At 35.3% G+C, this 27,007-nt stretch overlaps 1 protein-coding gene across 2 annotated transcripts in view; it reads left to right on the top strand.

The window, feature by feature from the left end:
- The window catches only part of ABCG32 (pleiotropic drug resistance 4), a 30,739-nt gene extending 6,693 nt beyond the window's left edge, over positions 1 to 24,046 (top strand). The window contains exons 15-24 of one of the 2 annotated variants that reach the window (XM_089799946.1): positions 588 to 716; positions 801 to 955; positions 1,058 to 1,390; positions 20,942 to 21,232; positions 21,315 to 21,398; positions 21,674 to 21,807; positions 21,895 to 22,122; positions 22,620 to 22,791; positions 23,110 to 23,364; positions 23,454 to 24,046. In XM_089799946.1, the coding sequence (XP_089656072.1) occupies positions 588 to 716; positions 801 to 955; positions 1,058 to 1,390; positions 20,942 to 21,232; positions 21,315 to 21,398; positions 21,674 to 21,807; positions 21,895 to 22,122; positions 22,620 to 22,791; positions 23,110 to 23,364; positions 23,454 to 23,723 (2,051 nt within the window). In that variant the 3' untranslated portion in view covers positions 23,724 to 24,046. Of the gene's footprint in view, positions 1 to 587; positions 956 to 1,057; positions 1,391 to 20,941; positions 21,233 to 21,314; positions 21,399 to 21,673; positions 21,808 to 21,894; positions 22,123 to 22,619; positions 22,792 to 23,109; positions 23,365 to 23,453 lie in introns of both variants that reach the window. The other variant, XM_089799945.1, reaches the window with a different exon arrangement.
- Positions 24,047 to 27,007: the final 2,961 nt, after the last annotated feature.

The following is a 27,007-nucleotide window of genomic DNA, read 5'->3' as shown; positions in this document are numbered from 1 at the left end:
TATATAAAAATAGAATATTAACAAAATTGTTATTAGTATTTTACTTTTATTGAAGAGAAAACCAACCCAACCTGACTATAGCATTAGTATAGTAAAAGCTAGACACTACAGCTCTACATGGTAGAGCATGTCATATTGTGGTGTTTATCATCTAAAATGTCTGTAGGTCTTGTTTGTGATACTAAGTATTTAACCAAAACATAATTGTAATGTTATGACTGCAGATCAGAGAGATCAAATTTCCACAATCCATTACAATTACAGTGATTGGCTTTTGGATTAGATTGTGTTAAGATTTTTACCATTAACCTTTCGAATCACACTAGATGCAAAACAAAGTGTAGTTTGAAATGTTTTGCATCTCTTGCTCTCTTTCATTCTGATGATGGATCAGGTAGTGTGATTCGAAACCTTGATGTGAAAAATCTTAACACAATCTAATCCAGAAGCCAATCACTTTAATGACTGTAGATGTCATTTTTTTACCAATTCAAGCTGCATTGTAACAATTGTGTTTATTATTTTCACTGTGCACTGAATTTAATAAAATATGTAGTTTCTGAGAGATCTGAGATCATATTTTGCAGCCATTGGGAAGGCTCAGGCAGTGGTCTCTGAGGATGTTCTCCAGGAGAGGCATGCAAATAGGACAGGAGAATGCTTGATAGAGTTGACTCCAACTTCTCGAGCAGGGTCTATTAAGGAAGCAACTCAAGGTATTATACAAATAACTCTGGAGAAGGATTTCATTGTAGAAGCGACAAAAAAACAAGGCATCCTTATTAAGTTTGCATTTGCAGGACCAGATAGAAGTTTTAGGCTTACGAGGTCAGCATCTGTTCAAAATGGGAACTCAGAATCTCTCTCAACAAAGCAAAGAAAGGGCATGGTTCTTCCATTTCAACCATTTAACATTTGCTTCAAACATGTTAACTACTATGTGGACATGCCACCGGTACATTAAGATTACTGCACTGCATGCATAGTAAATTCAAATAAAGTTTTTGTATACATGTTGCTGATAGCATAACCTTGGAAAACCTGATTATATCCACAGGAAATGAAACAACAAGGCATAACAGAGGACCGGCTACAGCTTTTGCGAGATGTTAGTGGAGCTTTTAGACCTGGCATTCTTACCGCTTTGGTGGGAGTTAGTGGAGCCGGTAAGACAACATTAATGGATGTATTGGCTGGGCGGAAAACAGGTGGCTATATAGAGGGTAGCATTAATATATCTGGTCATCCCAAGACACAAGAAACATTTGCTAGGATTTCAGGGTACTGTGAACAAAATGACATTCACTCACCTCATGTAACAGTTTATGAATCCCTCATATATTCTGCATGGCTTCGTCTTCCATCTGAAGTTTCTTCTGATACCAGAAAGGTACAATTATCTGTCAAGATTCTTCAATATGTGATCTGTTATAATTAAAAAGGAAGGCATTGTTCAATCTTATAGGTAAACAATAACTGTATATTGATTGTAAACAATTACTGTATATTGTTTCTTCTTTTTCCTTTTGCACTTTACTTCATAAGGTTTAGTAAAGTGTTCTCTTATACTTTATAAGACTACAGAAATAGTAAGATCCATAATAAAATATACAGTATGCATCTCTAGTACTGTAAGACCTATTAAATAGAAGTTTGATATGCGTGCAAACAGACAAGGACCAATAATGGAATTAGGATACAGATTTGTTTCTCATGTTAAGCCTTAGAGGAAAGATATGCATATCTCATAGCTATGAATTTTTTTAGCAGCATAAAGGCAGTAAAATAACACTTTAGGAGCAAGAATTAGAGAAGAGTAGAAGCAGTATAGACAGAGAAAATACACCAATGTACAGGGGAAAAACCCTTTAGAGCAAAACAACTTCACCCTTCTAAGCACCATACCAATGTATTATCTGGTAACATATAAACCATTACAATGCACTGGCAGGCTCCGAGCCGTAATGTGGAGATGAACATCCTTGTCCATTGGAGGAAATCTGACAGCATAACCCTACAACTTCTGACAGCATAACCCTACAACTAAGTTACTGGTTCAAGTTCGGTTCCAAGTTTGGGTACGAAGGACCAATTCGCTGGTACAGTAAAATTTTGAAAAGGGTTTTAAGTTTGTTAGTACAAAAACATGTAAAAATTATACACACACATACACACATGAATGAAGCCTAGAAGCATGAGTAAAGATTAGAATTTCACATAGTATCATAAAATCATTTAAACAACAAAAACACCATAAACTTGTAATTATAGCATCATGAATCATGATCATAGCATCATATACATCAAGTTCTTTCCTCAAAGATTCAAAACATTAAAATTAAATCATAACATCAAGTTCAAGTATTATTGTTTGAAGTTCAACTAATGGATTAAAAATATATTGATATTCTTCTTCTTCTTCATCATCTTCACTTCCCTTTTAAAGATTTTTCTCTTGGCAAAATGTTTGAGGTAGTCTTAGGTGGTCTTAGGTAGTCTTAGCCTCTTGGGTGGTCTTAGGTGGTAGCAACTTTCAAGTCTCCGAGTCCCAAGAATGAGTTTGAGCAATTTTGGCTTGCTGGAAAGTAATGTGTGTCTTGGGTATGAGCAAGTGGTTGAGCTAAGCCTGTCAGGAATATATAATTGAAACCAAGTGATTTGTGAGGAAATGAGTTAGAATAATTAGAAAATACTTGTTCCTACTTCAAATTGACCTCAAAAAGCCATGACGGGTTGCAGGAGATAACACTACCGAAGTCATGTTGAATCCTACAATTTGGCCAAGTCTAGAATTTTTTGAAACCTTGAAAATCTAGAATCTGCATTTTAACTCCTATAAAGCTAAAACCTATCTCAAACATCCTAACAATATTTATACAAATATAACTTACAGTATAAGATAAGATAAAAATATTAATGTCCAACAAGAAACCACAAGGGTTTATGGGACTGAACATACAAACAAAAGAGCCGACCAATGCGGGAGCACCAAATGGTGTTAGAGAAGAAACAAAACAAGACACAAAACTAGAAAAACCAAGGTAAGGACTAAGGATCCTTCCTTGGTACAAAGAAATTAGTCACAGAAGGGTATAATCGTGGATGATCCAAAATCTTAGATCATCGCTAAGAACCGTTGTAGGAGTGTTGTTGTCTGGAAAGATTGGTGCAGTGTTTGACCGATTTGGAGTAAGCGATACTGGATGGCCTTTTCGTGCCCCATGTTGGAGACAGGGGGGAGAAAAAGGTGGTGATGAGGTGGTCTGAGATATGGCCCTAAGGTATGAGTGATTGCATGGTATGCTAACAAAGTTGGGTGGCCTCCTGTAGGTGAAGTGCAAGGCACCGCTGGTCAATATAGCTAAAGAATGCTGAAAGAGAAAAACAATCTCTGAATAGGCAGTAAAATCTCCCTTTGATCTCATAGTAGATAGGATGACGAAATATAAAGTGAGTCTCAGTCTCAACCTCCGCCAAAGTACATAGTCGACAGATCCAGTCCTCTCTATCTATATGGTGATCGGTCTGGACCCAAAGACGGTGGGAGCTAACTCTGAAGGAGCCCAAAGAGAATCGTAGGGCGTGACTTTAGCACCGATAAAGATAAATAGGGAAGACAATAATACCATTCCGAATCTCAAGAAAATGCTCAGCATAAAAGGTCAAGAAATACTTAAATGTTATATTTGTATAAATCCTCCTGCCCTTGAGCTCATAAAATGACTAAATTTGACATCAATTCGATCGATTAGTGCCTGCTTTGCTCGGGTACGAATGACAAATGGGTTGGGTCGAACTAGGTGGCTGAAAATTGAACCTTGCTCACACTAGCAATCGAGTTGTACCAAGACTAGTACCGGTTTGAACTTTGCCTGGTTCGACAACCAATATAGGCGAACTAGACATCCTAGTCCTACAACTAAATAGTCCTCCCTCCAATACATGCAAATATCACTTTTTTGAACATTTCAAATTCACTCACCCAAGACTTGTTCATATTGGTAATTAACTCACTTGGAAACCACTAGTGATATCCAAAAGCTCACATTGGCCAGCACAACAACTTATTAGGTGATTTTCATGAGGTGGCATGTACTTTCAAAAGCTCTCTTATAAGTATTTCAAGATATGTTTGAACAAGTTTGCATATTACAAGAACTGTATAAAAAGTAGACGATTCTACCTATAATCTCGGTTCCTCAATTTTTTTTTTCTCGTAAACAAATTGGTCATATCTCAACCAATTTTTTTCTTATGTGTCTCCTTATTATTTTGGCATTGTTAACACCTGCAAGCTTAACATGTCTCTAGTGCACTTGGACCTTTTAGTTGGTGATAGAATCTAATTTTCAAGCCTCGTGGTTACTAGTAGGCTCAAAACTTCTGACATTAAAATTTCAAAACCTAGAGGTTGTCATGAAAATATGCTTGACAAAAAGTTAACACATAAGGATCATGTGCTCCCAAGTTTTGGGGGTATTTTAGTTTGTTTCCATTTTAAGGCGGGTTTGACTGGTTTTCTTGATTTTGGCTACGACCTAGTGTCTCTTTTTATTGTAGTAAACCCCAGCTCCGCTTTTGTGGTGAATTGGGAAGTCTTTTTGGAATCTTTTTTTTTTCTAAATTGGGCTCTAGAGGGCCCTATCTACAAAGGAGGTCCCATAAATTGATTGTTTCAGTCCGTGAAGAGCAAATGACAAGAACTATAATATTTGATCATTACCCCTTCCATGGTTCCTCAAACCTCCTAGAAATTGATTGTTTCAGTGCATGAAAACCAAATAACAAGAACCAAAATAATTGTTTAATACCCCTTTCATGATTAAGCAACCTCTAGTTGTCTTTGTACACTTAGCGTTAGTTTTCTTATTTGGCTTGTTGGGTAACTAAACTGCCAGTGTTGTGTTATGTTTTGGAGTTGGAACTAATTAAATTATTTTAGTGATTTAATTTAGTTGCAAAATGGAAAAGTAATTGTTCAAAGTATCTTCCCTCAAGATGTTACCCCATTTACTATATTTTAGAAGCAAGCTACATAAGGCTTTCGACTAACAATTTTGAAATTGTAAACAACATATAAATGCAGAACAAGTGCTGAGTGAGGGAAAAATGAAGCTTAATTCAAAAATTTGAAGGGTCCACATGGTTGATACTTGGATGATCACTATTGTTGTTATCTTCTCCTTTCTAGAGTTGCGGTGGGCTCTTTACTTTGACGGTTTCTTTATTTATCATTTATTTACCAAGTTGGATACTATGTTGGGCACCTGAAATGTTTCTCCTCTTGATGTGTTGGCTAAAGTTTTTGTAAGTCATTGAAATCACAACTAACAAAAATTATGACTTTAGGCAATGTCACATGAGATTTCTTTCTCCTATTAGCGATAGGGGAGGCTCCCTTCTTACCATAGGTGGCTTCAACAGAGACCTAACTTAAATTAACAAAAGAGTGGTTCTTCTTATCACTTTCTCTTTTTTCAGGAATGATTCATACACAACTAAAACTTTCAACTTAACAAAAGGTATGTAGTATTACTATGATAATACCGGTGGTTGTGGGTTTAACGTAAGAACAATGCTAGAGACAACTATTTACTTATATATTTTGTGAAACATATGTAGCAACCAAAAGACTTCTACGCTTGTCTCGAATGAGGATTCAAGTAGAATAACTGGTAAGGCACAAAATCTCTTATTGGATACTCTCAAGTTTAATGAAAACATTTACAACTAAGGCCCAAAGTCTTCAACTTCAAGTAATCACAGCCACTTCTAACTATAACAGTTTGTCTTCCTGCAACACAAAGTCTAGTTCAAATTGGTTCTGATTGCATTAGGCAACTTAAAGTCCGCATAATTGAATTCAAATCCCTCTTGAGCAAAGCTCCAAAACTCACAATCAATTTCTAGAAAATGTTGTCACATAACAGCTTAAATCAGCACAAAGTTTGGAAGCAAGTTGCTCCTTTTATTGAAAGCAATTAAATTTACATTTAAGCTCAAAGTCTTAGAGTGCAAATACAAAGTGGAAGAATTTTCTTGCATCCCCAAAAGATGATCATTCACAATGAACTCCTTCCTTTATATAGGAAAAGAGGGAAGAGAAAGGTGGAGAAAAAAGGGGAAAACCTTAAGCTACCTTGGCTTATTCTTTAACTAACTAGCTAGCCTTTACTTATTCAATGCTACAAGGCTTATAGCACTTGCAACATGAATACAGGTATAACTTTGCACATGATACTATCACATGCAATTACATCTAGTTTTTACATTACATGTAATCTGTCAAATACAAATTGCTAATACATGATGAGAATATTTTTAAGTGCCTGAAAAGACATGACACCTATTACATCATCCTTTGTTGGTCTTCCTATTGTTATAGGGATGCTTTATGATTGATGTGCTTAGGTTTGGTGGAAGCATCTTGATCTAAAAGAGGAACTTGCATCTTGCATCTTGCATCCTTGACCATTTTGTAGTATAATGGTGGTTGTTTCTTGAAAAGCACATTTATTTCTTTCCATCTTTGTCTTGAAAGCATTTTAGGCTTGCAATCATTGCATCTCTCATCCCTTTCTTTGTATGACCACATCATGTTGTTGTTTTTGAATTTTCAAAAAAAAGCCATAACATGATCTTTCAAGCTTGAACTTTGTAGATCTGGAAGAGTATGCATATAGGATATAAGTGGAAGGCCTTTCAGCAACAAAGGGTGAAGGATTCTAGGCAAAATCAGTTCTTTACGTGAGGGGAAAATATACTTTACATGAGGGGAAAATATAAAAAATGGGATTTTTTGAAGGCACTGCATATGAGTGGACAACAAGCTTTATGAATGGAAGAACACATGAAAGATGAATGGTATGGCATTTACTTATAATGGAGTTTTGAATTTCCATTACAAGTGAACTACCAACATGAAGTTTAAGTCGCGTGGCAATGATGGAATAAGTACGGATAGGGAACATGTAATGCATGAAAATGAGTTTTTGAAATGAATTTGCATGGTGTGACAATGAGCTTGCTTGTCTTGTATGCTCCAAGCATAGAACAGTTTTTTTATCTTGATTGCATATGTAAGCAAGATGATGTATGTGCATATGCAACTTTGAAAAATCAAGATGGAAGATAGAAGAGACAACACTAACTAAAACATGTGCAAATCTGAAAATGGAATGAAAAATTTGCAACCATCTACAAGAACAAAACATTTACAACAAAATCCTTGAGATAAACATAAGAAAACTTACTTCTCTTTACCAAAAACAAGAGAAGTCATTACAAACCCTTGAGCAAAATCTGAAGCAAATCTAATAGATTTTTGGATTTAGAAAATATTGCAACATGAGGATTATATAGACTTCGAATCTTGACTCAATCATTATTGAATTGAATGCATTTTGGAGTCAAGATTCGTTGCTTCTCAAGTGTTAAATGATGGAGAAACAAAATGCACAACTATAACTACTATATTGACCAAATCAAAACCATATGTAATGGCAACCAAAAATGGCGCCTAGGGCATCAAATACAACTTGAAATAGATAAGGGAAAAGTTGGGAATGGCATATCTTACCCTAGAATCCTTCCTTGATGCAAGTCATTGCGGTTAAATGCTTAAATCTTGCATTAATGAGCCGTTTTTGACCAACAAAGGCATTTGGACGGGCTGTTTTTGAGTGTTTGCATGTGCTTGAAAGCATGTAAATGCATGGAAAATCGCTGCCTAGCAATAGATAGAGAAAAGCGCTTGAAAGAAGTAAAAACATGTTTTCAGAACTTGAAAACATATGATTTACACCTCCAAATGGACGCCCAGCAAGAAATGCTTAAGCATGAGGTTAAACACTTGTTTTTTGATGTAAAAAACACATGCATTTGTTCCAAGAATCACCGCCCAGGTCTATTTAGTTGGAAGCATGCACGAAAATGTGCTTTTCAAAGTGGAAAGCACATGTAAAAAAGCCTTCAAAATTGCTACTCTAGCTTGGAGAAGCAAAATGCATAAAAATAATTGTAACAACCACTTTTTCCCGGGTCTTAACTAACAACTAACATATCAAAGAAATACAATTATTACTTCATTTTCTTAGGAAGACAATTATATTAGTTACGTTCATGTGAATGAGATTAACGGCTACAATCAATTAAACGAGATTTCATGACTAAGAATTGAAAACATTATCAATGAATTAACTATGGAAATTAAAATCTACATACCAAGGGATTCGAAACCGAAATCAATCTAGGGATGCTTCTAACACCCGAGTTAGTCCACGAATACCACTTAGGATCAAATGACGATTATCATCCAATACCACTATATCAAAATCAAATGACGATTACCATCAAATACTTCTATATCAATATCAAATGACGATTACCATGAAATACCACTATATCATTTAGGGCATCACATATTGCTGTATCATTTAGGGCATCAGATACCATTGTATCATTTAGGGCTTCAGAGACCACTATATCATTAAGGGCGTCAGATACCACTGCATCATTCCTGGTCTTTTGATTGCTTAACTGTGGCAATAACATAAGATTAGAAGATACGCTCATAATCATTATTCTTATAAATGAAACACTGAAACAACAATCCTATAGATATAATCCATATTCAATTGGAAGATCATCTGATCTCACTGGTTACCAATTACATTGACGAGAAAGATTGCTTAGATACGATATAAATTAATCCATCATATCTTCTACTTGTATAAATATCATAAAAAGTAAAAATACTTGTTACCAATAAATATTTGAGTGCTCAACTTATCTTTATCTGATGCACATCCTGACATCTCATGGAGAGGGGAAACATTGTCAGGGGCTTAACCACCCAACCACGGACCTTAAACTTATCTCCACGCTTTCTTTAACTAGAAAGGCCCTCTTTACTCGAGATAGGCATGGAATAGCTTGTCAACCACTGAGCATCCTAGTATCTAATCACACCACTTGACTTGACAACAGGAGAAAAACAATAAACATGATCATGCATGAGTTATTAAATGTTTCCTTTTAAAAAAATGATAAACATTGTTATGTCACATCGGATTTTGTTTCATGTTATTGCAGATTCCTTTCTCTTAGCTCTTCACCCTTGAGTCCCAAGTGTTTGAATCTTAGAGCAACCCACTCTTTTTGTTGATCCTTAACTTATAAAAGAATATTATATGTTTCCAGCTTATCACATTTTTTGTGATCTAAGAAAGTAGTTATTAGCATTGCAGAATAATATCATTTAATTCTGACTTCCAACGGCATAAATAAATATGAAATCATGTCATGGATACTTGGCTTTTATTCATCTTAACTGATGATATTATAAACAAGGATGATTTTCTTCATAATCCAGAATTGTATCTTATTGCTATAAAAATCGGACTGCACTAATAACTGATTAAGAAATTATAATGCATTGTTTGGATTTTTGGTTAATCACATAGCCTGGTAAAATCTGTAGGAAAGAATGGAGCATTACTGGATGCTCAACAACCCGTCTCACTCTTAACAGGTAAGATCTTGAATGCTAATCTCCAGTATAAATACTGCTCACGATTTCAGCAGAACTTAAGTATAACAAGGAAATTGTGGATGGAGAAACAATGCAATGGTTACTAGATGGTAACTGCAGAGGTATCAACTGCTAAGAAAAACGTAGTCGGGTAATATGAAAGAGTTGGATGAAAAAAAACAAGGAAGTCAGACGCTTGAACAGGGAAGTCGGGTGATGGGAAAAATGAGTGTATCTCATCTGCCTCTGTCTCAACTTCATAATAAAAAGGTAACGTGTCTCCTTGGCTTCCAAGAAGTTGAAACATAAAAATAATATCTTGACTCTTGGACGCCAAATAAATGTGCCAAGTGTTCAATCGGTTTCAAGCAAGAAAAAGAATAAAAAGATGGAAGAAGATTTGAAAGTAATAAATCGAAAATAATTATGGTTTATATCTATCTATATGCATGTAGATATATTTGTGAGGTGGCATCATTTTATTATAAAGAAAATAAAATTATGGTGTCACTTTATTTTATATGTATGTGTACGTAGATAGGTATATATTATAATAATATAATGAAAGATCAATCAAAACTTTTGAGGTACGCATTATATTTTAATTAAGTTAATTAATGTTTTAAATATTTTATTTAATAGCTCATGCGGTTTCATCAATTGTATCCTGATGTTCAAGTCGCTAGGTCCTCAACCATGGTGATTCACGATTCATACCCATTTGCCTAGTGATGGTGAAGCTCCTGTGCCCAATTCTTTTCTGACAATGCTTCCACCCCTTCGATGTGCATCGTACAAGGAAATTCTCCGCAGTTAAATCATATTACCATAACAAGTTATTTAATCATATATAATCATATGGCCAACCACCTTTTCAATTCCATGAATTCATGATAAATAATCAACTAACATGTTATCTTCATGTGAAATTATAATAACTAACCATCTTACCATTTCACAGGATTATAATAGATTTAACTGTCAACTGACTTCATGTGAACCTCAACGGCTATATGAGCATTTTAAATTGGATCGAAAATTGGGATGTAGCAATAATGAGTAATGACGGGTTTTTAGGAGTAAAAAACAGATGCAATCCTTGCAAAAATTGCCACCCAAGATCTTTCAGTTGAATAGAAGCATAAAGGACTTTTTAATGTCAAAAACACATGTATTTTGACTCGAAAAAAAGCCACTATCCCCTTTAAGTTATTAAAAACAGGCCTTTTTCATATGCAAATGCATGTGTAAATGGGTTAGAAGTTGCCACTATAAAGCCTTTAAGTTATAAAGTTTATAATAACGAGCGTCTTATATGAAAGACATCTTATAACCTCACTTGCACATGTTAAGTTATATGTATATGCATATAGTTTGAACTCAACATATGTATTTGCATTTAAAATGCTCATTTTTATGGAATAAAGTTATAATAATGGGCGTCGTATATGAAAGACATCTTAAAACCTCACTTACACATGTTAAGTTATATGTATATGCATATATTTTGAACTCAACATATGTCTTTGCATTTAAAATGCTCACCTTTATGTATTTGGGACTATAAATATATTGATAGTGGAATTTTAAAGGTGATTTGCATTATGCTGACATGCAGTGTTAAACAAAAACCCCACTTAATTGCATTAAAAGTGTCTCATGTGATTGTATTTATAAGTATAGTTTTAATGATATCATTAAAACTATAGTTGTTTCGAGTAATTTTCAAGTCCCAGAAATGGTAAAAACGCCCAGGCATACATAGAAAAGATCCAGCAACATATTTTATGCTTAAGCAACCATTCTAATGCCGTTTTGGGTTTTTTTGACTGTCAGAGACTCAGAAGAGCTGAAAACATGCTTTAGCAACCATTCTAATGCTGTCTGTAGTTTTTTTTAACTGTCAGAGACTCAGAAGAGCTGAAAACATGCCTTAACAACCATTCTATTGCTGTTTGGGTTTTTTTTAAAACTGTCAGAGACTCAGAAGAGCTGAAAACGCCACTGCAACTTTCCTTTTGCTTGGGCATTGTTTTTGAAGATTTGGTTTGTTTTCTGGACACCAGCAAGTTCTTAATCTGTACACTATCAATAAAAATGCCCAGAGAACTTTGGTGGTGGCTCATTATGTATTTTCAGATCAATCACTCTATAAAATATTGTAAGTAATGTTTGCATCCTCAAAGATTGTTGGTCTCATTCGACAAAAAGTAAAGAGCACAGGGTACTCTTAATCAACCGTTGAAAATGAATCTAAAAGGGTGTGACTTTTGTTTGTGGAATGTTTAACAGTGTGCCCATCAAACACAATTCCAACAACTATTTGATATGCTGGCGAAGTGAAATGATCCAGTCAAAGTAAAGGATGTGAGTTGTTTGATGGTATTTTTCAAAGGAAATATGAGAGCACTATGCAATAATAAAACCGTTGCATGAATCACGGAACTAGTTAATGGCATGTTCAGATTTGACATAAAGGGATATGTTTTTTGAGCTTGGAAGACTGAAATTGAAATCAGTGACTGCATAAGATGTTTGACAGAATGTGAAATATGGCAGAGGGTTACAAAGGCAGCTTTAAATATCACAATGCCTAAAATTAAGTGCAGTTCAAATAAAGACTGTTGAGGGTCAAAAAAGATGGTGAAATGCATTATTTCATTGCTATGAAAGTGGGTCTTTAGTCCATAGTTTCATGGAGTTTCCTGACGAGGGAATGGGTTTTAGGGATAGCGGGACCGAGGGCTTGATTTTAAGGATGGCAAGGGTACAGTAGGGGGACAGTGGCCGAATGGAAGATGTGGTGTAGCAATTGATAAGCAATGAGGTGAATTGAAATCCTCGAGGAAAAATCTGCAATTCCCGGCCAGTGCCTCATGAAGGGCAAACTAGTTTTCGTGAAGTTAAAGGTTGTGATCAGTATGTAATGGCATGTGCCATATAGCAAGAGATCTGGTGGTATCCCTGACAAAGGAGGCTTCCCTCAAGACCTCAAATCTTGAAACTGCCCCTCTATAGGGAATGTGGGTATTTTTGAGGAGGATGCAATGGTAAATGTGTTTTCACACCCACAGAAATGGCATATTCTTTTGTCCTGGTTACTCGCAAATCTAAGGGAGATCAGTGTACTGGGTATCATATGTAGATTCAATCTGAGTTTCTCTCCTCTCTTTAAAATGTAATTGCTTAGAGTGCAAGAGCTTTTGGATCTCACCACATAGAATGTAATTGCTGCTTCATCTGAAAGGGTTCTAATCTTCTAGCTTCTGGAAGTCTGCAACCAGGCATATGATCTGCAGGAATGTACAGTGTGGTCTTAGGTGAAAGTTAGTAACTATTAGTCATTATCTCATGGTGTTTCTGTGCTTTAAAATGGGATTGTATGAATATCATATTGCTATTTAGTTTCTAAGCATAAATTTAATGCCCCTTGAATGGAAATAATCAAGGATTGTTGCTTTTTTTCACCATGATTGTTTTATGTCCAAGGGATTGACTAAGTCCTCTTGTGAAACTAGTGAGGCTATTGTGTTATCTAATGGGCCTCAAGAATGGTTATATGGTAGGCTTTAGAGATTTTATTACCATAGGGTCTTAGTACTGTGAAAGATCATCAACACATGTTTGACATTGTGGCACGAGATGTAGGATGCATAGCTCTCTGGCCCACTATCAGGAAGCCTTCAGTCTTCTGCAGTTTTTCCTTCTAGGATGGTTCCAAAATCTATAAATCTCAACGAATCATTCTCTTTCATGTTTATTTATTAGGGTTTTTGTCTGATGCAAGTGCATCAATTATATGTATATTTAATTAATATGGTCATAGGTTCTTGATATTTCTAGACTCGTGTGTATGTGGGATTTGTTTGATATAACCTATTGATAATCCCACAGTGAGTTGATAAGTAAATTAAATCTATTTCATTTTACCTCAAGTGTAGGAGGTTATAGTGATTTTAGGAGTGGTAACGAGTCTATTTTGGCTTGAGTTGGTTTTCTTTTGATGTTTAAAAGCCAACCTTTATATTCAGCAGTCAAGCAAGGAGACTTACTCATTTGTAGTCAAAATAATATGTTTATTTGTTATATTAAACTCTCATTTAGCAATATATGAAACATTTTTGAGTTAAGTGTGCTGAATTAGTCAAACATTTGCTGCACTATTATTGGTATCATAGCTAGGTGGATTGTGTTACTGGAATTTTGGTGATCGTTGGTAGATCCAAGGAGATTGAAGGTGCTATTTATCATCATTCAAAGGAATTCGGATCACTGTTGTTTGATAGAGCTAAATTGTGGTTATAAAAGATTGGTGGGTGCTCAAGGAGGAGAAAAGAAGCTACTGTTGCCAGGGAGTTCACCAACAGTTGTTTTTCCATGTCACTGATAGAGCTGTTGACTGCCATTGTCAAAGGAGTTGCTAACAAGAGAGATATTTTAGGAACTATTGCACTATAGGAAATCACAGAAAGGGAGGAAGAAAAACTGTTGAGAATTTTAGAACTTTCAAAGGATAACAACATTCCAAGAAAAATCATCCAAGGCAGAAGGAGAATGCCAGTAAAGGTTTGAGGGAAAACACTTCTAGAAAAAATTCACAAATATTGGTAACACCCCTTTACAATATCTCTTAACTTCTTGCTTACCTTGAGTTGATCCAATGAATGGTGAGAAGGGGGATCCTTCCCTTTAAGGTAGGAGAGACTCTGTCTCACAAGGTGTGGCTGGTCAACCTATTTTGCAACTGAATTTGCATAAACTGGCAGTTACGAAATATCCTCCCAACACACATAACATGTGGTACTAAGTCTCAGCATAATTCCATGGCTTGAATTACAAACATTCAAAATGCAATGCTTTGCTGACCGATGTGAGACTAAGTTTTGTGAACATCAAACAAAACAAAAATATTCTGGTCGACATGCTTGCGGTCTCAGGTTATGTTGAATTCTAAGCTGTGTGCCTAGCTTTTATGAAGGCAAACACATCCTACAGGAACCAGATCATTCTTAGGCTGTTATCACTGCTCCTTTCTTCCATGCACTGGACGTGAATTCTGGGTTTATTAAAAAGCATGTCAACATTTTCTATATTCCAACTTGCACAATTAATTCCAGTATGCAAACATTTATTTGATATGCCTTAATCAAGATGCTGATATTGACATGCATGTAGGGCTAACTATCCCAGCCAAAAGAAACTGCTCATCAATTCAGTGTGCATAGTCCATTCAATTGCTTGAACCAGCTCTGTAATACAATTTGATCATTTTAAAGACAGTAATAGATTACCTGGCTAGAGTAAGGTGAATGATAATTGGCTGAACACAGCTGACTGAGACAAAGCCCATATGTAAAAATATATGAAGGTGAGCTGACTCTTATTGCCACAAGTGGGTCAGCCAAATGCCAATCCTGGTGATGGCACAGCTTGTGTCTCATTCCTATCAACATGAGTGTATGTGTGCGCTTGACATATTTATTATGACATGGAAATTAGGTAACAAAATAACAAGAATGGGCATCCAGGTCGATTTGGTCCATTATCTTTACATGGTTGAACAAGGCTGTAGATTGTCTCACTGTAAAAGATGGAAACATTTTATTTAAGCATTTTGATGCTAAACTTATCTAACTCAACCTTGAACTTACGTTTTGCCAGATCTCTCTTCTGAGTGCTTCAATCTCTCTGAAGTGCTGTGCATACCTACTCCAGATTCTGCTTAAACAATCACCTCCATTTTACTTGGTCAATTCCATTCAACATATACACACGTTCTCTTCCAACAACCTTATTATAGTGCTCCAATTTTTCATACCTCTTCCTACAATTCCATTGTATGTTTTTTGACAGTACTTTGAGCTCTGAGTGCTCAAAAGTTTAGTTTTACTATTTATATTTATGTATGTTATGTTCTAAATTCTTCTTGCTCAAATGAGGTGGGAGTAACTCCTAATTTTTACTAACTTGTAGAATCAATTATTTTATTTTTCTAATGCAAATAAGGTTAATTTCAAGGGTCAAAATATAAATTTGTGGCGAGAAGCAGGCCATTGAGAAGTTAGAACTAATCATTGCTGGAGAGATTGTAGAAGAAAGGTGTTAGGTTGTTGAAATAGATATGTCGAGCTCTACAGAATGGATAAACGGGATATATATATATATATATATATATATATATATATATATATGTATGTATGTATGTATGTATGTATGTATGTATGCAACCCTGGTATATTGTTCCTCTGTTGTACATAACCTAAAAAAGTCAGCAAGAGAGTTGTATCTGCCAAATGGATTAATCTAAAACACAGGTTGGAGAAGAAAGTATTGCGTGGAAGAGGACGGATGGAGTTAGGAGGACTAAAAAATGTTGATTGACAGAAACGCATTTTCCTGATGAATGAGGGTGATAACAGGATTTGCATTTCACATGAGAGTGACTGAATTAGATTTGAATTTGAAGAATGTTGCAACAAAAGTAGAAATGTCTGCATGAGTTGTCCATTAGAAAGGCTATTAAGTTTCTATCTGGGAAGAGTGCACCATGATGGAAGAATATTATGCAATTGAATGTATTAATGGAGATTCTCAACCAGGAGAAGGGATCTTCCAACGAGGGTGACTGAAATGGATTCACATTTAAAAAAACAGTGAGACGAAGAAATAATTTCTTAAGCAGTCTATTGGAAAAAGATGACAAGCTTCTATTTAGTGGAAGGTGACATAAGTGTACCATGTTGGAGGAATATCACACGATAGAATGCATGAAGGGAGACTTAAGTATGAGAAGTAACCCAATGATGAAAATTGGCAAAAATGGTGTGTGCCTGTGTGAAGCAGCCTGATTGAGAAAGACCGAAGATAACATCCATATGACAAGCAACTTTCTTTATGATGAAGTTTTGAGCTACATCGCAGTTAAGCATATACAGAATTGTTTCAAATGTTATAGTGCCTTTTTCTCATGTGAAGGTGAATGTGAAAAGAAGAAAAAAGAGGGTTTGTGAGAGAATAATAGTGTAGATATCCACTACAAGTTGAAGGAAGAAAAACCTCTTTTTGAAATGTTTAATTGCTCGAGGTTCCTTATTTGAACAAATATCTAGTGATGCTGCCAATTCATGGTCCATTGTAAAGCTGACCCATGTGTCATGGTTTTCACTTTTCAGCACCCCAAGACACTTTCTTGAGGGGATCTAATCTGAAAATGTTTCAAAAGTTTTAGTAGTTTGTTCTCATACAATGGTGAATGTGAGAAGAAGAAAAAAGTGGATTTGAGGGAGAATAGTGTGTTGATCTCCACTGCAAGGTTTTTGGAAGAAAAACCCATTTTTGAAATGACTAATGACCTAGGTCAATTGTTTTAACACAAATGTAGTTTTGCTGCTAATTCTCGGTCCATGGTTAAGCTTATCCACGTTTCATTGTTTCCACTTAAAAGAACTCCTAGACACTTTCCTGAGTTTTGTGATTACTCAAGGATCAAACCATCTGACCAAGATGCAGCACACACATTTCTAGAGATGTGAGCCAATCTAGGTAGATTGAATATTCTGACATTGTACCATAGTAAAAAAAAACCCTTGTGTGATCTTCAATGATCAATTTCAGCATGGTTCCAGACACATACAAAACAAGCTACTTAGGACCACCCACAATATATGTTATTGACTCTGATATTACATTTTGACACTGTATAGGTCAACTGCTATAAGTTGAAGAGTCAAGTAAAAGATCAATAATTTGGACTCCCATAATGGTTACTTATCCTTAATGGATTTGTAACATTATGTATCAGTATATCTAAAAATGATAAGAATGGAATTAGACATAGGGAGAGCTTGAATCATAGGATTCAAACCAACAAATAATCCAAATGGAATTACAAAGCTATTAAACAAGTTTTCTGCAGTCCTCGAATCAGTGTTTCCATTGGCATAATCCTTGGCAATACAGTTCCATTTGAAGATTGAAACCTCCATAATTTTCAAGTAAATTTAGCCGCTTGCATGTTTGAGGGTCGAATTGGTGCTAATTTGATGTATGATTAGATATGTTAGAAACATATTTTTCCATGAATGATTTCTCCAATGAAGAAAATATCAAAATTGGATTTCTGAAAGTATTTCACCCCATGAACAAATATGAAAAGTAAACATTCTAAAGGCGAAAAAAGAATCTGGCACAACGCGGGAGAAATTTCTAGAGGTCTTCATGGATTAATATTATCCTGGATATATTAATGATAATTGCAATATTTATTGGCAACAATCACAGCAAGGAAATGATCAATTAGTCCAAGATACATTGACCTCCATACTAGACTTGTTTGGGCAGAGCATCACAGAGCCTTGAAGTACCATGGATGTTTGCAGCCATTTCATTCTGTCCATATTAAAGACGGAGAATTATGTGGTTAAACAAGCAACCTCTTGTATAGAGTGCCATGTGGGCGCTGGTATAGAGGATTTTTAAGTCAAACCCTGTGATAGAATCATTGACCGTGATCCAAGTGTTGTGATTGCCGCAACACAAGTCTATGCCTTTATTAAACCAATCTCAAGAAGAAGCATCCCTGCTGATTCCACTCAGATTAGTGGTTGCAGTTGTTGATCAATGGCAGTAGAAAATTTCATTCCTCAAGCAATTACGAAGTGATAAAATTATCAATCATGCCTCCTTGGAAGCCTTGCAAATTGGGATGGTTCAGTTTTGACAACACCAAATGTATACATGCCATTGTCAATGCTTCTTATTGTGTTCCATACATCCTTTCACACATGAGATGATTTGTGATAAAATGTCAATTGATGTTTTTCATAGAGTCCTTGGGCATTCATGCATGCATAATCACTATGTTACATATATAGTCAATCTTGGAAGTGACTCCTTCCTATAATCATGGCACACCAACTCCTAAGAGGATTGTGCCAAATTTGTTGTAGCTATCCAACATTTGCAAACACTCAATAGCATAAACAGCCTAAGTTGTAAATTCATTAGATTTTGGAAATGGTGAACACACAAAATTGTTCTATGTTGTTATATAGCAATGTCCCATGGTATCAAATTGGCTGGAAATAACAATGTTTCCGGGTGTAGTTCGTTCTGGAATAAGGTAGAGATCTGAATTGCCTGTGAAATTGGACTGGTTTTGGTTTTAATTGATTGAAAATTTGAGCCTTTTTAAACCAGTGAAACCTTAAATGAGTGTCCTTAAATGCTAAACTTACTGGCATTGTTATGTGTTCTGGGTGCGAAGTCTTGCAACAGTGAGGAAAATGGGAAAAATGGAAAACAATTTTTGTAGTCTCGAGTTGCAGCAACAACAGACAGTGGGAGCAACAGCAAAATGATTTTTGTGTGTTATTGGCTGACAAGGTTAAGGGGTAAAGGTCCATGTAGGGACAATAAGGAAATTCATTTATTTAATTATTTATTAGGATTGCATTATACATGATTACTTTCATCAGATCACCATTTAATTCTTATATAATCAGATTTAGTTTTCCATTTCTACTGACTTTTATTATTGTAGTTCTGCACTTTTGGATATTTTAGTTATACAATTTATGTACAGATTATTTTTATAGCATGACTAAGTATTGTTAACTGTGTATATTTACTATTTAGTTGTATAGGATACTTCATGAAATAAATTAATATTGTTTATTTATATATTATTATATATTATATTATTTTTAAATTTTTTTGTATGGAGTTAACCAGCCCCAAAAAAACATTGCTGTATTGGTATGTTGTATGCAACTACCCATTCCCAATTATGATTCCAATTTGGCAACTTAGGAGTTGTGAGAGCAGTTCAAATCACTCACTGGGGAAGATGGTTCCTAATCATTTCCCCACTTGCTTCCTTGTATTGTCATAATTGGAACTATTGCTGTTTAATTTTTTAAGGTAGAACGAATGATTCAGGTGGATAATCCAATCACAAGTGCAGTGATGTCGTGAAGACCATTCTAATGTCTGAGGACAATGTCAAATCATGCTTCATGGTCTATGGACGGGGTACCATCCCGAGGTTTTGCAGTCTCTTAATACACTTCCACCACACATTTTTGTAGTTGCATGAGACAATCTAGGTATATCAAACAGGGTGCCATTATGTGGTCTTAGTCATTAGCTTAGTTGGTGTTCCAGGTACATACAAAACAAACCACTAAGATATTCTCACAACTCGTGATACCACTAATTTCCATTATGTAATATTTTGATGCCATTCAGCTCAATTGATAGAAGGTGGAAACTCATGTGGAAGTTCAACCATATAAACTTCCATCATGATTCATTTGTATTCAGAGATTTGTAACAGTGCACATAATCTACACAACAGATTTCATGAAATAAACATTTTGTAGCTCAGGCATAGAATCTGGAAGATCAACAACAATAAATAAATAAATACCCCTCAAGAGTATACCATATAACATAAAATTAATCAGCATATTTCTAGTCCAGTTCTAATAGCTCTTCTAGGCATCTCTCTCTAATTAATGCTTACCTCTGATTTATTAATCGTATTGTTACTATGGATATAACACAATTAAATTTGAATCTCCTGATATCTGGATCATCAATCCAAGCATGGCTGTAGAAAATTGTAGCTGTGTAGACACCAAATTTGAACAGTCCACTTGCAATCGAGAAATAGATTATTGGTAGTGTCCTCATCTACTTGACAGATTGAGCATGCAGAAGCTTGGTTGGCACCTCAACCCTAGCCCTAGTTTCATTGCCAACCATAATTTTGCAGCATACTCACCAATGTAACTTTTTTAGCCAACTATGTTACAACATATGCATTTCAAGTCAATTCAAAATCAGGATGCCTGACCTTCGCACTCACATTAATCTAGCATTGTGGTTGCTTGAAGAAAATGTAAGAGTGTCATCAAGAGTTTTGAAAAGGAAGTATGCTGAATTGCTTCATTTCACTGATGAGCTTTAAATTAAAAAATGATGGGATTGGTGGCATCATGAACAACCTGTCCAAGAATTCTTTGAAGCTTTGCAAAAATGATGAACAACATCTATTAGTTTATAAAATGTTTTTGGGGTATACACGAAAGCTGTTTTGATCTTGTGAGCATTGAAAATTGGGATCTCCATTTGACGTCTCATTAATAATGCCTTGACTCACTACTGCTGGATAAACAAAGAGGCTGCTGGCTACCAAAGATTTGATAAGTGCTACGAAAATATTCACTGTAACAATCTCCTTCTAAATTGAAGTCCCGATGAATATTAATCTGGAATTCTTTTGGCTCCATCTATTTTATTTGTTTTTTAATATTCTAATTTCCTACTCTAGCTTCATTGATCTATTTTTGTTTTTATTCTATTTAATTGTATATGTAATATTACAATGTGAAATTCAATGTTCAGATGTTTGTGGATGAAGTAATGGAACTTGTGGAGCTCACTTCTTTGAGAGGTGCCTTGGTTGGGCTTCCTGGACTGAATGGCCTATCTACTGAACAGCGTAAGCGGTTAACAATAGCAGTAGAGCTTGTGGCTAATCCTTCAATTATATTCATGGATGAGCCAACTTCAGGCTTGGATGCTCGGGCAGCAGCTATAATTATGAGAACAGTAAGAAATATAGTTGACACGGGGAGAACTATTGTTTGCACAATCCATCAGCCTAGTATTGATATCTTTGAGGCATTTGATGAGGTAAAGATTTGGTTTTCTTAAAATAGCTTTGTGAAGCATTTGAAATTGGCATCTTCTTAAAGCTAAATGAAATATGCTGCAGCTATTCTTAATGAAGCGAGGAGGTCAGCTTATCTATGCAGGTCCACTTGGTCGCAATTCTAACAAACTTATAGAATATTTTTCGGTAAGATGCCATCCGCTATGGTTTTATTCTGTTGAGAGATTTAGATCTAAATCTGGTACCTTTTGATGAACAGTTTGAATTTTGGAGTTGTAAGTAGTCATAGTTTGTTGTACAAGAACCAATAGGAAGTTGATTTTATATACAAGGAATTGGTCATGCTGGATAGTGTTGACCACTAAGCTTTTAGCAAACATTCTCAATACATTGAGCTTAAGAGTCGAGCACTAGCTGCAATCATCATATATGTTTCAGCTAATTGAAAATGATTCATGTAGGCCATTGAGGGGGTTCCACAGATCAAGGAAGGTTATAATCCAGCTACGTGGATGCTGGAAGTAACTTCTATGTCAGAAGAGCGCCGTCTAGGTGTCAACTTTAGTGAAATCTATAAATCATCGGAATTGTATAGGTGAGTGAGTTTGCCTTATTGATCTCTTCAGCCTGGTCCAATGGATTTTACATTTTGTTTTCTATCTTGTACATTTTCCTATCACAGGCAAAACATGGCAATAGTAGATAGTTTGAGCAAACCAGTTCCAGGCTCAAGAGAGCTTCATTTTGAGACAAAGTACTCTCAGCCCTTTCTAGCACAATGCATGGCTTGCCTATGGAAGCAGCACTGGTCCTACTGGAGAAACCCTCAATACACTGCAGTTCGACTTTTCTTCACATTAATTATCTCATTAATGTTTGGCACTATATGTTGGAAATTTGGATCCAAAAGGTTGGTGTTCGGAATTCATATTTCATCATTGTTTCAGTTTTATTCTTCAAATTACATTTTTAGATGCTGTAACTATCTGTTAAAACATTCCTTTGCTCAGATATGTAAGTCCTATATATCACCTCATATTTAGATTAAATCTGCTCCTTGTACAGTGTGTTTTTGTACTTCAATGCTGTATGCCTGTTATTAGATAATGTAAATAGCTGCTTGAATTTTGTTTTTATGAATGAAAAAGCGTCTATGTTGTCCCTGATGGATCAAATTTAGATTTTCAGGAGGTACGTGAAGTAAAATGTGAAAAATATGTTTCTATAAAGAGCTCGTATTTTGAAGGCCGCGTCAGAAAAAAGTTTCCCTTATCTGTTTTCCCAAAAATATTAGAGCCAGTGAAATTAACCAATTCCTTTCAAAGCTTATACTACTTAGAGTTCCTTGAAAATTTAAAGGGAGTTAACACAAAGCTAAGAGAAGGCATACGCTGTGTGGTAGTACAGGAGTGAACAACAGGATATTTTGAATGCCATGGGTTCAATGTATACAGCTGTTCTCTTCATGGGTGTCACCAATTCATCTTCAGTGCAACCCGTAATTTCAGTGGAAAGAATGGTTTTCTATCGGGAAAAAGCTGCTGGGATGTATTCAGCCCTACCGTATGCTGTTGCTCAGGTGCGTATCCTGTAGTCACAAGTCCTAAGTTTGTAGAGAGGTTGCATTCAAATTCGGGGTCCTCTATAACAATGAATGGGATTTTAAATTATTGAAGGTTAGGGTAACAAAATGTTTTTCACCGGACCTTGAACAGTGGCATATTATGGTTTAATAGTTAGAGGTTTTCACAGTCCATTAGATTGAAAGGAACTTTTACGAAAGCTGCGTGTGTAGCTTTCATCAACCTATGGGCTAATTAAGTTAGGTTGAAATTGCTTTTTTTGAAAAATCTGTTTTATAAATAAGTGTGGCCTGACGATATTAAAATGCAAGCAGGGGGCAATTGAATTTCCATATATACTGCTCCAAGCAATCATCTACGGAGTGATCTTTTATTCCATGGCCTCTTTTGAGTGGTCGGTGGGAAAAGTATTTTGGTATTTCTTCTTCATGTATTTTACCTTTATGTACTTCACATTCTTTGGGATGATGACAGTGGCAATCACCCCAGACCATAATGTTGCTGCAATTATAGCAGCACCTTTCTTCATGCTGTGGAATCTATTCTCAGGTTTCATGATTCCTCGTCGGGTAAGCTGCCTTGACCCCCATTAACAAATGCTTTGGACTTATGTGGAAGTAGAATCTAATAAACAGGGTGGGTGCCTGCAACTTGACAGATGATTCCTCCATGGTGGAGATGGTATTATTGGTTGAACCCTGTAGCTTGGACGCTCTATGGCCTTTTGTCTTCGCAATATGGAGACGTGGAGACCAGTTTAAGGCTGGCCGATGGGACACACCAGCCCGTAAAGCATTTCGTACGAGAGTATTTTGGGTATCACTATGACTTGGTGGGAGTGGTGGCGATCGTGTTGGTCGGCTTCTGTCTCACCTTTGGTCTTGTCTTTGCCTTCGGAATCAGACATTTCAATTTCCAAAAACGCTAGACACTCTAATGCCTTTTATGCTTATACTCCATGAAATAACACACCTTACTCTGCTTGCACCATAATTTGTTATCATTTTTTGTAGATAAAATGTACCATTTTGGTGCATCTTCGTCCTAATGCATTTTTTTTAGCAAGGGATTGATAAAGGTTACTCCCCTTCTCACGAGAGGTAAGGTAAGGAAAGTGGTATAGCAACGTGACCAGCCAAACTTTTAGGTTATGGTTTAATTGTTGTGAAACTACGCTTCTTACTCTCCTTTATGAGATATATAAATCAAGTGAAATATATATTCAATACCATTTTCATTATTTATTATAAACTCTCCTGTATGATATGTGTCTGTCTGTTCAATGCGATTTCCCGCTATTTTATAAGATGTTTATTGGGAAACAATGCTTCTTAACTCTCTTTCTGACATATATAGATCAATTTAAATGTACATTTAACATCATTTATTATTAATTTAAAAGTATAATCAATACAAATTTTATTAAATTTTATAAGATGTGTGATTAAAAAATTTCTTCTACTAAGTAATTTTTATCAATATTATTGATTAAAAAATTTAGTTATGAAATAAATCGTGTAATTTGTTTTAGGGTTTGAATAATTGATATTTTAGTTTTGTAAAGTTTTATGGATATGATCTAATTGTGCGTGTTTAACTACAACGTATATACATGGTTTGTATCTTATGTGAAATCAATTCAATCTTGCAATTGATAGATTAATGCAACACATTTGTGTTAAATGAGGCATTTATGGAAACAAAATTGCTTTCAAAGTACACCAAACTCAATGTGTCCTAACTATTTATATGTACACACACATTTGCAAATGCATGATCACACTTGCACACATGTTGATAGATATATCCATCTAGATGCACACACACGCACATGCACGTGCACACACGCACACACGCGCACGCACATGTGTGCACACACACATGAAAGCATTTTTGTTTGTGTAAATGCCTTGTGTATAGCATAAATATGTTGTAGTTATATATCAATTTCAAGATTGAATTATCTTTGCATAAGATAAGATATATAACACAATTCATATAACCCACACTTCTATAAAAATCCTTAAAACTAATTATGTCCAAGAGAATGTATACTTCCCAATTGTGTGTGTAGACATCAAAATTGATTAATCTTCTTTCATCATTTTCCTTTGTCGATTAAGTAATCATCATCTCCAATCATTTTTGATCTTCACCATTAATCCCTAATCATTCCAAACCTTTTGTAATCATCCAAAATCTTCCTTGTTTTATTCCTAATCATATCTAATTTCCCCTAATCGTCCTTAATCTTTCCCTTTTCATTCCTAATCAATTGCACTCACCACCCCCGTTTACTAACATTGATTAAGTAATTTTATTATTTATTTTAATTTATCATTTTCCAATAATTAATACATTGATTAATTAAACTTCTTCTACATTAGCTTAGCAAGTTTATGAGCGACGAGGTCATCTAGATTCCCTTGATGCTTTTTAATATTTCAAAATTGATTTGCAACTCTCATATTTGGTGGGGGTTAACCAACTTTAGATCTTGTTAAACATACACATGTTTTTACCATTCTTCCAAGGACTTACTGTTAGGTGCTCTAGCTTTTCTTGCTACATTCCCCAACAACATCCCTCTTTAAATAGTTACCTTTACTTCAAAACATAGCTCTTCAAATTGTCCCCAAGGTGCAAGGAGAAAGTGTTTAAACCATTAGGTTTCTAGATCTAGAAGACAAAAAAATTGAAGAAATTCAAATGTGGTTGCCAAAAACAACACTTCTGTCCACAAGGAAACTCGACAACCACTTACACATGAAGTTTAGTTTCACCACCAAATCAAGGAAAGATATTTGTAAGGAGTGTTATTAAGGTCACCTTCCCAAAGGAAGATCTTTATGAGCAACTATTCCCCAAAATTGGATATTTTTAATTACTTTATAACATGCGACGTATGAAATTAAACTAATAATGTTGAACTCTAAGGATAACCATGGACAGAGAGAACTCATAATACCATATTTTGTTAATTAAGGAAACCTTGGCCAAGGGAAAACCATGGTGGGGATGGTACCCACAAAATGATCCACCAAACAAAAGTATACTATTAAGGATGTTGACCCTGTTAGTAGTCTATTACATACATATAGTGTCTCGGTCCTTGTTAGAGGACCAGGCCCTGATAAAAGCCTCAAACTTGTTAGGAGTTATTCCAACCTTGTTAGGAGTTGATATAAACAATTACAAAATGTATGCAAGATGAGCCCACTACCCTAGCATGCAATTATACAATGTACTTATTTATACAAAAGAGATAGCTACAAAAACCTCTTTATAATGCTGATATCTTCAATATTTGATATTTCGTTTGCTTTTCTTCGCATACCTCTGATCATACATCAGACTTCGCATCAATATAATTCGCATATGAGTTCGCTTATCATTTGTCACTCACATAACTTCACATGTCATCATCTTTCTTTTATACATTTACTTTTTACAAAACTACCCAGTCAACCTTCAAGCTTTCACATGCTTGGTAGAGTGCAAAAGTGATTTTTTCCCTCTTAGGGTTAACATCTAGGATGTCGTCCCTAATTAGTTAAGTAATTATTTCATAACCAAAATAATTCCTTAACCTATAATTCCCACTTTTATGTTATATGCTATTATGCCTATAGATTGCCTTTACTAGTGTTTAATCCATAACTCATTCTATATTGATTGTACTGACTTGACGCAAGGAGGGTGAGAAGAACTAGGGCCAAAGGCACACCCAACAATCCAAACCAACCTTGCAAAGTTAATACAACGGAAGAAAACACACAAAGAGAACAACTCCATAGAGAGAGAACAACATTCTTTATTGATTCATCTAATAATCAACATACATGCCTAGCTATAAGGTCTTCTGGGTTACGACTAGATACAAAATACATTTTAGATCCAAAAGCTAGCTTCAAATTCACACTTCTAGACACATGCATCAAACTTTTATAGTTCTCTCCAAATCTACCAAATCTCTCCTAAAATCTCTACTCAAATCTAAGCCTAGACACCTCATTTATACTTGCCAAAATGACTTACAAAAGATTCTAGAACATTACAAAATAGAAAGGCCGACCCTAAAATGGTTTGCACACATCCCAAGACAAGATTTTATCATAAACGTCACAATTAGAATTAATCTTGCAAGTTGGCTCCCATTAAGAACCAAAACACATAAAACTTGTCCAAAATGCTTACACTCGACATCAACAG

The sequence above is a fragment of the Cupressus sempervirens genome, chromosome 9, assembly GCF_028749045.1.
Source record: "Cupressus sempervirens isolate cs-2001-9-10 chromosome 9, ASM2874904v1, whole genome shotgun sequence".
Taxonomy (NCBI): domain Eukaryota; kingdom Viridiplantae; phylum Streptophyta; class Pinopsida; order Cupressales; family Cupressaceae; genus Cupressus; species Cupressus sempervirens.
The sequence above is the reverse complement of the archived record's forward strand: the minus strand, read 5'-3'. Positions and strand labels throughout refer to the sequence as shown.